At 44.2% G+C, this 12739-nt stretch overlaps 1 protein-coding gene across 4 annotated transcripts in view; it reads left to right on the top strand.

The window, feature by feature from the left end:
- Positions 1-12739, top strand: part of TTI1 (TELO2 interacting protein 1) — a 105542-nt gene that overhangs the window by 38853 nt on the left and 53950 nt on the right. For all 4 annotated transcript variants that reach the window (XR_009549499.1, XM_060189820.1, XM_007518473.3 and 1 more), the window contains exons 4-5: positions 2851-2999; positions 7780-7920. Coding sequence is in view for 3 of the 4 variants with exons in the window: in XM_060189820.1 (XP_060045803.1) it covers positions 2851-2999; positions 7780-7920 (290 nt within the window). In the remaining variant the exon portion in view is untranslated. The remainder of the gene's footprint in view (positions 1-2850; positions 3000-7779; positions 7921-12739) is intronic.

The raw sequence follows: 12739 nt of genomic DNA, 5'->3' as shown, positions 1-12739 counted from the left end.
GCTTTACCACCTATGAAGCTACCTCCCAGAGGTGAGGAGCTGGGGGCTCAAACAGGAATCCCAACATCAGTCCACACACTTCGTGCTATGTGCGCTTACCCCACAGCACTATCTCCCAGCCCCCTCTTTTTCTTTCTTTCTTTTTTTCTAACAGGAAACTGATAGGAGAAAAAGTTAAGGAAGCATTGCTCAGCTCACTAGAAATGAGTACAACTGGTGGGGGGTGGGGCTGGGGCTAGAATTATCAAAAGATTTAAAAAAAAAATTCTTTTAGGGCAGGGATTTTGGCCTAGGTTTCATGTTTCATTTCAATAAGCAGATGAGGTAAATAGGCTTTATCCCTGTGTTTTGGAAGAGGTCATGTAAAATGACAATTGCTGCTAATAGGTCGTAGAGAGAAGAATTGAACAAACCTCCCCTGAGCAATCTTGCCCCTCCTGTGTGGTACTCCAAGTTGTCACTGTCATCTCTTGTATAAAGATAAGTAAGACTGGGGGGGGGGGGGCTGAGATAGCAAACAGACTCTCATGCCCGAAGCTCCAGAAGTTCCAGGTTCAATCCCCTACACCACCATAAGCCAGCACTGAGCAGTGCTCTGGTGTTTTGTTTTTTTTTCTCTCTTTCCCCCTCTCTCTCTCTCTGCATCTCTCTCAAAACTAAAAATAAATAAAATTTTTTTAAAAAGATAAGTAAGACTTGATCCTGGCCATCAAAAAGTTTATAGGCTGTGCCAGCTTTAGTCAAAGAGGAAAGGGCTGAGAGTAAAAGGGAGAGCAGAGACCATCCAGGGAGTAGTCACACTTTGGGGCTACAAATTAGAACCTTGTCGTCATGTGTTTTTATTTGAAGGATTCATAAAAATTGGGGGGAAAAAAATCAAGTATAGAAAAAAAAACATTATTTTATGAGTCCATCTCTATTAATATTTGACTTTATCTTTTTTTTATATTTTATTGATTTATTTATTTTGGATGGAGAGAAATTGAGAAGGAAGAGGAGAGAGAGAGAAATAAAGATACCTGAAGCCCTGCTTCACCACTACTGAAATGTACCCCCTGCAGATGGGAACCTGGGGCTTCGACCAGGGTCCTTATACACTGTAACATGTGTGCTCCAGGTATGCTGCCACCGGCCCTGTGCTTCATCTTCTGCGGAGGAGAAAAAAAAAAAGTACATAATAGTGCTTAGATGTGTGTTCAGTCTTGAATCCTGCCTTCTCTTTCTGAATCAAGGTTATTTCAAAAGTATTTTTCCTTATCTTTAAAGTACTCAGTAGGCACAAGTTTTAGGACCCTCAGTAGTTGAACATGCCGTTGTTTGATGCTCAGTAGTTTATGTGAACATTCCCTCTTGACTGTATAGAAGGGTTTTCCCCCAGGGAATTAACCCAGGGCCACATAGGCAGTATCACGGAGCATCCTCCCTAGCTCAATTTTCTTTCCTTTCCTTTCCTTTCTTTTTCTTTTATTATTTTTTTTACTATTAATAGGAATATATTATTTCTAACATAGTAAAATGTTTTTAAGATTCTGACTTTTTTATGTTTTATTAGTGACTTAATATTGATTTATAAGATTGTAAGGTAGTAGAGGTATAACTCCATTTAGTTCCCATCCCCTCCAGTGGGTGTATAGACCAAAATTCTTGGGGGGGTGGTACAGAAGATGGGAGTTCTGGCTTCTGTAATTGCTTCTGTACTGGACATGGGCATTGGCAGGTCGATCCATACCCCCAGCCTGTTTCTATTTTTCCTGAGTTGGGTAGGGTCCTGGAGAGGCGAGGTTCTAGGAGGCACTGGTCAGGTTGTCTGCCCAGGGAAGTCAGGATAGAATCATAGTATTGTCTGAAACTTGATGGCAGAAATGCAGTAAGATGGAAAATAGGACAAAACATTTAATAAATAGGACCATGAAGTAGGAATAATATTCCTAGGAGCCTATGTCTTAATAATCTTTGCTTGAACTTGAGATCTAACACAGGATAGAATAGAAATATCATCTGGGAAGATGGTGTCAAAGTTGGGACTAGAACTAGAAAGCAGTATTAGGGAAGAGAGTTGCTCGCAGATTTGAAGAAGATACATAAATGCAATCAACTATTTACCACAGATCTAACCCGGGGCCCATATCTATTGTTTAGTACGGAAACCTGTATGTATAACCTCTGAGTCCCTGTCAGGCTAAGCCATATCAGGCTAAGTCCATAATCACAGCTGGGAACATTCTAGGCTGCACTCATTTCAGTACCAGTCTTCCTCAAGTGGCAGAGTAGGATGACCCAGCCTCCCTTCGGAGAATGGGGCAGTCCCTGCCATTGCTATTTCACAGTGAGAGTATGGTCCTAAAAAAGCTTAGCTCAATTTTCTACTCCTCACTTTATTTCATTATTTCAGTGGAAGATAAATATAAGCCTATATTTATCTCAGGAGTATAATTCCACACCTCCCCAAAATATGCGTTAGCACACTTTATCATCAAAATACCTCCTCCCTCCACCAGAAGGCACTGAGCCTCCTACCCTCTTTAAGAGAAAGAGGAGAGATACCTCGGCACCACTCCACTATCCATGGAGCGTCTCCAGTGCCAAACGTGTGGCACCAGAGGTCAAGCCCAGGGCCTCTTTCCTGGTAATGTTCATGCTCTACTGAGTGAGCTATCTCTGGTCCCTCCTCCCAGTTTTTAACTATTAATGATTTATGACCAAAGTTTGGTGAAGATTTGACATAGTTTCCTCACTATCAGTTTCTAGACATTTTTCCTTGCAGGTCTGCTCCTGAATCTGAGGTTGAGAGGCTCATATGGAGCAGAACATCTCATAAGACACTGTCCCACTTACATTCTTTTGTTCCAGAGGAGCAGTCAAAACCTCCTGAAGTGGATGAGAAGGACACGGGTCCAGATGTGGAACCACCACTGCCAGTGCAGATCCAGATAGCCACAGATGTGATGGAACGGTGCATCCACTTGCTGTCAGACAAAAGCCTGAAAATCCGCTTGAAGGTCAGTGTACAACCATTTCCCTGCCTTCATAGAACAGCAGGACTAACGCTTGGTCTGCTTGACAGTGATGATGTGAGTGAGTAAGTAGCAGCGTTACTTTTAGGTCCACATGTAATGGCTAGGAGAAAGCTTCAAGATGAGTTCATCTGCAGGGTGACCAGTCACCTTGCATCTTCCTGTGTCAGCTCACATGCCAAAGGGGAGCTGAGGCCTTTTGGAGATTCACTGAACCTCCAAGGAAAAGAAAACCATATGCTTTGGGAATTCTATCATTTTTCTGAGCTGATGCAGGTTTTAATACTTTAAAGTGGTCATTTTCCCAAATCTGATGCTAACCCTTATCTCTGTTTCTGTTTCCATTTTCATCCTAGTAAAAATAATAATAAAAAAAAAAATTAAAAAGCCAATACTTTTCTTAAGCTTATATTCTTGTTTACTGGCAATTTCCCAAGCAGCATTCCTATCAGAAAGGAATTAAGCTACACAGCGGTGACTCCAGAAAGAGGATAGTGGGGGTAGGTCTCCCAGTATCACCTGGGGGAAGATCTCCTCTCAGAGGAAAACAGTAGAGCCTCACCCCCAAACAGAGTGGAGAAACAACTACCTTACACATTGCCCTCCTGGGGGTGGTGGGCTAGAACCTCTGACCCACAGATCATCAAACCTTAGGGTCTGTGTTCTATGGAATTTGTGTGGTCTTCCCAGAGACACCTCTTAGCATTCATCTGTTCCATCCAGTAAGCAGCCACATGCAAAGTCTTACTTAGGTATCTAGTTGGTCCTTTAGCTGTCAGACCATAAGCCTGATTCTTTTTTTTTTTTTAATAGAAAATATCAACAAAACCATAGGTTAACCACTAGAACTCCATATCCCATCCCCTCCCTTGAAAGTTTTCCTATTTTTTATCCTTCTGGGAGTATGGACCCAGGATCATTATGGGGTGCAGAAGGTGGAAGGTCTGGCTTCTGTAATTGCTTCCCCACTGAACATGGGTGTTGGCAGGTAGATCCATACTCCCAGCCTGTCTCTCTGTTTCTGTAGTGGGGCAGGGCCCTGGAAAGGCAGGGCTCTAGGACACATTAGTTGGGTAGTGGGGTCGTCTGCCGAAGGAAGTCAGATTGGCATCATGGTCGTATCTGGAACCTGGTGGCTGAAAAAGAGGTAAGATATAAAGCAGAACAAATTGTTGGCTAATCGTGAACCTAAAGGCAAGAATATTGTAGATGAAGATTTGGGGGTCTCCATTAGGTCTATTTTAGGTATATTCCAAGGGGCCCATAACTTTACTAGTTGTTCCTTGTGTCTGACAGGTAACATGCAGGTGGACCACCCAGGGTATTTGTCTGGGGAGATGGTGTCATAGTTGGAAGAAGAACTAGAAAGCTGGATCAGGGAAGAGAGTAGCTCCCAAATATGGGAAAGGTGTATAAATATTGTTAACCGTAAACCCCATCGATTTGATCTGGGGCCCGTATTCAGCTTAGGAGCCTATGTAACCTCTGCATCCCTGTAGGTCTGATCTGGCATTCTGTGGTCATGTCTAGGAGCATTCTAGGCTGTACTAATTTCAGGACCCATCTCCCTTGAGTGGTAGAGTATGTTACCTATCCTCCCTTTGGAGAATGGAACAGTCCCTACCATTGTTGATCCACTTGAGGGCAAGGTCCTATAGGGGCCCACAAAGGGGTCCATTATGTTGTTCCTGATGGAGATGACCAGTGATAGTGGAGAGAGGGATCTGCTAGAGGTCTAGACCCATCATGTCTCTGTGAGAATTCCAGGACTCCCTGACTAGGGCACCAGGTGATGGGGTGGCCTGGTAGTGACTAAAGAGTCATCATTCAAGTATGACAGTTTCTTGCCCTTATTCAGCTTTTGTAGTTTTTACTTTGTCTGACAAGGTTAGCTTTGGAGTGATTGAGGGAAGTGAAATAGGAAGTAAGTGAGGAGGGTCACAAGCCCGATTCTTAAGGCTGTAGGGATATTGAGAGGCAGTATCAAAGAAAGCACCCAGAGAGCTGGCAGAGGAAGACAGGGTTTATTGGAACTTATTTCTAGCAGGGCCCAGAATCAGCCATCTGAGGATAAGTGTCCACACCATAGGTTCTGGGGGAGCAGAATATATGTGGGTGGCAAACAGAATGATTCTTTGCCAATACTTAGAGTTGGCAAATAGTGTAGAAGGTTAATTGCTGGCACAAACATTTACTTTACCATGACCATAGCCATTCAGTCCAAGGATGAGGATGTTAACCTTGAACTGTTTCTCAGAGGAAAGAAGTGGGACAAAGGTTATGAGGCAAGGGAGCATGTGCTAGAAACAAGTAACAGTCCTCACCTCACACTTTAGCAAAGCGTCTTCCCATTTATGAAGGTCTTGTGTTGGCCGTATAAAGACCATCGTTGTTTGACTGTTTTTTGTTTGTTTGTTTGTTTGTTTTTACCAAAGCACAGCTCTGGTGGTGTGAGGGGATTGAACCAGAGACCTCAGAACCTCAGGCATGAGAGTCTCTGCATAATCCTTAAGCTACCTACCCCCAGTACCGTAGTTCTTAAGAGCATCAACCTTCGAGAGTTAGATCTACATACTCACATTCAAACCCTGACTGTATTCCTTATGAGCCATGTGACTTTTGGGGTCTCAGCTTCTTCACCTGTAAAATGGACCTCATTGAGTTGATTGTAAATATGAGACAGCATCACATTTGGCATGTGCACTTACCCACTCACCAGTGTTCACTGAGAACTGCTACAGGTCAGACAGAAGGAAATGAAATGGACTTGATCCCTGTCTTCATAGAACTTCCTATCTCTTGTAGGAAAAGAGGCTATACATAAACATGTACATAGAAAGTCAAGAAATGCTATGAAGGTAATTAGTAGTTCTGGTCATAGAAAATAGCAATTCACCCATGTAGCAAAACTATATTGGGAACTTATCTTGTAGGAAATCCTATTGAGGTCTGGAGAGACAACATAATGGTTCTACAAAATGGCTCTGCAGTCCTAGGGTTAGTCTCCTGCACCTTCATAAGCCAGAGCTAAGCAGTGCTCTGGTATTTTCTCTCTGTATTTTTCTGAGTACCTCTCTCATTTAAAAAAAGATAAACAAATAGAAATCCTATTGAATAAGACAGAGGTTCTCTTCTGATTTGGATCTAGTCATTGGAGAAGGCCTCTCCAAGATGTAACACACTGAAAATTAGGAGTTGAGAAGAAAAATTAAAAACAGGAAAAACATTTTTCCAGGCTGAGTAGGAAAACGGGCATCTTTGGATCAGTGAAGTATGGCATGACTGTCATAGTGGCAGAATTCAAATTCAGAGCCAGCCAATTATACCAAAGCCGTTTCCACTAACTGTTCTGCCCTCCACTCATCTGAGATTTCCCTCACTCCCCCGACTATTAACCCTCCAGCCCTAAGGCAGGATTTCTTTTGTTCTTGGTTTCTGTTCTGGGCTTGGTGTGTGCTGGAATATAGAGTTTACTGTTCAGTGCTAGCAGACCCCACTGTCCTTCTGACTTTGCCTGCTCTGTGCAGATGGAAAACTGTGCTGCTTCCTCATGGCACCCACTGCCTGTGACACTGAAGGGGATTATCTGTTCCCAGCAAACTTGTGAGATGTAAGAGAGCAGGAAACACACTCACAGGTATCCAGGCAAGGTCTTTTTAAATCCAGTCTAAATCTGGTCTACCCCAAACCCTTCTTTTTAAATCTAGTCTAAATCTGGTCTACCCCAAACCTTTCTTCTGAGATTGACCTGTCTCTCAGCTGTCTACTTGACCTCTCCATTTAGGAAGAGCAGAGCATGCCCTCCCCCAGCCTCTCTGTTTCCAGCTCCTCCGTTATTCCTGTCTCATTAAGCTGCACCTGCATCTGCCCGGTTGCTAGGTCTGAACCTAAGCAGCACTTTTTTTGGAACCTCTCCTCATCTCCCGATACCAAACTCTTCATCAGTTAAACCAGTTCATCTTCTAAATGGATCTCAACTGTTTTCATGTATAGACTTCTATCCTTTTCACTTCCCTGCCTCTGGCACCTTTGTGTGGCCACATACTCTGTCTTCTCTTGTGGGACAAGTATGTGGCTTCCTGAGAGACTTCCACACTTCTCTCTCACCTCAAGTCCCTTCTCCACTCAGCAGCCAGAATGACCTTTTTAAAACATGAATCATATCATGCCACTTCCCTGCTTAAACATTTTGATGACTCCCCACTGCACTTAGTACAAAAGAGAATGTGACACTTTCCTTGCCCAGCTCACCACTCCTGTCCCACTCCACGCTGCTCACCAATACTTTCCTGAGTGCTACAGACATTTCCACCTCTAGGTCCTTCTTGTTACTGTGTCCAGCTCTAGGAACTGCCTTTCACTCTTTACATGGCTAACTCCTCCTTACCTGCCCGGTCTCATTTAGAGGTTACTTCCTCAGAGAAGCCCTTGTTAACAGTTTGTGTGATTTTGATCACTCCTTTAGTTTCTTTGCATTTTACCCTTGGCTTCCTTTCCGGGTACTTGTCTTATTTGGCAATCATCCCTTTACTGGGTATATTATTAATTAACCTCTTTCTCCAGATGAGCATAGTCCCCATGAAGGCAAAGAATCATGTTATTTTTGTCCTCCCAATATCTATCCAGTGCTTGGCATGTAGTCAAGAGTCATTAGTATTTAATGAACAAGTCTCTAAATTTTATTCTTATAAAATGATGACTTGATCTCAGGTCTCTGGTTTCAAAGTTTTACTATCTCCCGACATCACATCCTCTTTTCTTTCAGGTTTTGGATGTGCTAGATCTGTGTGTGTTTGTGCTGCAGTCCCACAAGAACCAGCTCCTTCCCTTGGCTCATCGGGCCTGGCCCTCGATCGTGCAACGGCTCACCAATGATGACCCACTGGCAGTGCTCAGAGCTTTCCAGGTCAGCGCTGATGCCCCACCACTCTCAGCCATAGAGTGAAAAGTGTCTTTGAGAATTTATTCTCTCTCTCCCCCTCTCTCTCTTTTATTGGATAGAGAGAGACAGAGAGCAGCTCTACTGCTCTGCTTTCACCACTCATATAGCTTTACCCCTGTAGGTGGGGACCAGGGGCTTGAACCCAGATCCTTCAACACTATAGCATATGCGCTAAACCAGCTGTGCCACTGCTTGGCCCTGGGATTTATTCTCTTTTTATCTGATTGCAATGTGATATGTCTGGAAGAAATTACAGCAAAAGAAGAAAATAAAAGCTTGTCTCCTTTTAAATGTGAAACAGAGTGCATTGGTAGGTGAAAAATAGGCAGATGTTTGTTGAACAATTACTATGTGCCAGGCAAAAATGCAGTAAGTTCACATTCTTACTTTTTTTATTATTATTGCCAAAGCACTGCTCAGCTTTGTTTTATAGTAGTGCTAGGGATTGAACCTAGGACCTCGGGTGCTTCACACATCAAAGTCTTTGCATATCCATTATCCAACCTCCCCAGCCCATAAACTCGCCTTTTATTGTTTGTTTGTTTATTTTTAACAGAAGAGAAAGTGAGTTCAGAGAAGACAGGTGATTTTCTCAATAACACAGCCAGTGAATTGCTAGAACTCCATCCTGTGAGACCATGGCCATTGCTCTTTGCAGTGCACAGGAGTTGAGGCATGAGGGCCGAGGGCCATGGTTCTGGCATGAGCATCCTCTGCCCAACCAAATCACTTTGGGCAAACCCATTTTCAGGTTGGCTCTCAGAAAACACTTAGCCTACCTTTCACATACTGTTGTTGTTAAGAATGAAATGGAACTGTTTATGCTTTGAAATGCTTTGAAAAATTAAAAGCCCTCTATGTAAGATGCTATTCTTCCTGGCTTAGTTTGGCTTATATTAGCGTGTGTGTTTCAGCTTATTTACTTATATCTTTCCTTGTTCTAAGAAAGCACTTAAGACAACCTACAGAGATACATTTACCATGGCAAGCCAACATAAATTAGAAGCAGGTAAGCAAGATGAGACAGAGAAAAAAGATGTATCAGGACATAAAATGAAGCCAGGAATGCTACTAGTACACTTGATGAAAATATCTTGGCTCTCTTTAGCATACACTGGCTCAAAATCCAAGCTTACATTTAAAATGCAAAACTATAAACAGTTTTCTCCAAAGCAAAATATACTGAATGACACATTTGTGTATTTCTTATGCCTATATGTAGAGAGAAGGAGAAAGAAACAGAAAGAGAGGGCTGGTGAAATAGCTTACTCTTACTTGGATAGTGTCCTGCTTTGCCATGTGTGCAAAGAAAGCTTTGGTGCTATGGTCTCCTCTCCCCCCCCCCCATCTAATAAAATGGGGAGGAAGCTTTACTAAATCCTATTCAGATGTACCATTTTCCTTTATGCAAATTAATGGGTTATATGAACTGACAGCAAGCATAGGAAAATGAAAAATATTGTGCACAATAACTCAAACTGCTTTTCTACTCCCAGACATGCTGATAAACACCTGAGTTGTGTAACATTTTGTACAGGTCCAGTTGAGGGACCTGAAATAAATGCCTTGTTCTCTGCAAAGCTGGTCAACACTCTCTGTGTTGGTTATGCCTTGCTTACCAATTTTTAAAGAAATTCCTATTATCCTGTGTACTCGGTCTTGTGCAGTGGGGTAAAACCTTTCAATATGTTCTGCTAGAGAAAGTTTAAAACTAGACATGCAAAGAGCCTGCCTGTTGTGAAAGATGGAATGAGAGTGATATGCATAAAAGATTGTGCTGTGGAACAGAAGGAACTGGCTCTGCTCAGACCATGGGGGATCTGGCTCTGACTCAGCCAAGGGACTGCAGCTAGCCACGCACTACGGAGGCCTGCACGGAGCAACAGCTGGGTGAAGTATGCTTTACATTGGTTTGTTCTAGCCCTCCCCCGCCAAGAAAATTGGATCAGTCCAGTTAGTTTCGCGGGCCCACTTGGCCCCGCCCCTGGGAACCCCAAGAGTTCCAGAGTTACAGAGTTCCAGGGTTCCTGAGTTCAAGAGTTAGAGAGAGTGCTTGCGCCGCCGCAAAGAGACAGCAGAGTTCTGTTTGGTGATTAGTTTGGTTTAGTTTATGAATCGTTGTTCCTGAATAAAGAAATACAGCTTCCCTGCCCAGCCGTATGTGTCTGGTCGTCTCTGTTACCCACCCGTGAAGCCAGCCCGGCCAGCTGGAGCCTCCGAATTTTAACAACAAATGGCGCCCACGTGGACCTGACCTGCGCATCTCTCAGATAAGTAAAGACAATTTGGCTACCTATGCACTATGGTCTTCTCTTCTGCTTGTGAAGAGATCTCCAAAGGCCTCTGCTCTTTCTTCACGAGACTGTTTTGCTGTTTCTGGAACATTTATCTCTGGACCACTCTGTGGTTTCCACTCGCTCGGGAGAACTCAGAACAGCCAGTGGGAATAGCCAGCGGGCGGGAGGCGAGGCGCGGAGCTGCTGTTTCCACTTGGTTAAACAGCCAGCCAGCCAGCTGCGCCCAGACAACCCCACGCACCGCGCCCGCAGCCCCGCAGCCCGCAGGAGGCTGACGCCAGCACGCACGAGCCCGATGCCACCACGCAGGAGCCCGATGCCACCACACAGGAGCCCGATGCCAGCACGCAGGAGCCCGATGCCACCACACAGGAGCCCGATGCCAACACGCAGGAGCCCAATGCCAGCACGCAGGCCAGCCCACAGGAGCCGGCTCTCCACCGCGTGGCGCAGGGCACTGGACGTGTGATCCCTCCACGCTGCTCGGCCACTGCGAGCAGGGCAGCAGACATGGCAGGGCCATGGGGCAGAGCCGCGGTGGCCTATCATGGCCACCACCCCTGGGCACCTAGGCCCACGCCTTCTACAAAGCTGGCCCGCCTGCCCTCTTGCTATAAATTCTGGAACAATCCTGGACCTCCCGGACCCCCGGGCTCCCTGCCGAAACTGGGCACACAAGATCTCCAGCTGCCGGTCCGGTCTGAAGGCAGACAAGCTAGAGTACGCAGAGATTTGTGCAGACATCACAACCTGCAATTCCTTGAAGTGGAGCTGCGCGGGAAGCCACCTCCAGATGGTGACCCCCCCCCCCAACAACTAAGACAGTACATATCTAAATTCGTGTTTGAAATGACATGTCTTCGTAACAAAGGTTTCTCTCCTTGTGTATTAATGACCATATTTATGTTTATGTGTATGTTTAAAGTTTGGTAAACAGTAACTTTAAGGCTAAATTCTTACTAGTCAAAGTTAAATGAAAAAGGTTTTCAACGTAATTCTCATAAAGATAAAATTAACTTACATTTAAAGTCTGAGGTAAAAATTAGTTAACAAGCAATATATTTTAACTAAGTTGGTCTAAACAAAAGGTTAAATAGACTTGTTGATATGTAAAACTCTTCATTACCTTCTCTATTAGAAATGGTAGATTGCACAATGGCTATGCTAATTATTCTCATGCCTGAGGTTTCCTTTCCTGTGCACAACTCCATCTTGAATGGGTGTAACAAAAGGTTAAAAAGACGTTGTTGATATGTAAAAGTCTCAAATTCCTTCTCTATTAGAACATTAGATTGTGCTTTTGTTATGCTAATAACAAGTTTTGTTTCATAGTAAGTAAGTTGCAGCCAGCTGCCTTTGGGACTCTAGGCCGTTCCCCGCCCCCATACAAATGCCTGTCGAGGAAAGTACGCCCCCCAGAGGCAAGAAAGTACGCCCCACAGAGGCAAAAATGGCCCCCTCAGGCCTTCCCTTGGCAGCACACTGGTTCTTGTTACTAGCTTGCATGTTTCTCCATGTTTGTGCCAGTTTCTTTTTTAAAAATGCCTGTATGATATAGGTTTCTGTTCACCCCACACCCTTGATACTATAGTCATTTAGTTAAAAAGAAAAGGGGGAATTGTTGTATGCTTTACATTGGTTTGTTCTAGCCCTCCCCCGCCAAGAAAATTGGATCAGTCCAGTTAGTTTCGCGGGCCCACTTGGCCCCGCCCCTGGGAACCCCAAGAGTTCCAGAGTTACAGAGTTCCAGGGTTCCTGAGTTCAAGAGTTAGAGAGAGTGCTTGCGCCGCCGCAAATAGACAGCAGAGTTCTGTTTGGTGATTAGTTTGGTTTAGTTTATGAATCGTTGTTCCTGAATAAAAAAATACAGCTTCCCTGCCCAGCCGTATGTCTCTGGTCGTCTCTGTTACCCGCCAGTGAAGCTAACCCGGCTAGAGCCTCCGAATTTTAACAACAGCTGGGCCTCAGTGTTTGAGTTTGTTCAGCTAGCTAGAGTTAAAAGTCCAAGTCTTGGGAGTCAGGCAGTAGCGCAGTGAGTTAAGCGCACGTGGCGCAAAGCGCAAGGACCAGCATAAGGATCCTGGTTTGAGCCCCGCATCCCCGCCTGCATGGGAGTCTCTTTACAAGTGGTGAAGCAAGTCTGCAGGTGTTTATCTTTCTCTCCCCCTCTCTGTCTTCCCCTCCTCTCTCCATTTCTCTCTGTCCTATCCAACAATGATGACATCAAAAACAATAACTACAACAATAAAACAAGGACAACAAAAGGAAATAAAAAAATAAAATATTAAAAAACAAAAAAGTCCAAGTCTTTTCTCAAGGGATATTAGGGAGATTCAAGAGATGATCTACTTCTACTTGAACTGCTTTAAGCTCTTTCTTCTTTCCTCCTCCTCCTCCTCTCTCTCTCTCTCACACACACACACACACACACACAAATAAGGTAGAAAATCAAGATATTAATCATATTATTCATCCAACCCAGGACA

This window comes from Erinaceus europaeus, chromosome 1 (assembly GCF_950295315.1).
Source record: "Erinaceus europaeus chromosome 1, mEriEur2.1, whole genome shotgun sequence".
NCBI lineage: Eukaryota > Metazoa > Chordata > Mammalia > Eulipotyphla > Erinaceidae > Erinaceus > Erinaceus europaeus.
The sequence above is the reverse complement of the archived record's forward strand: the minus strand, read 5'-3'. Positions and strand labels throughout refer to the sequence as shown.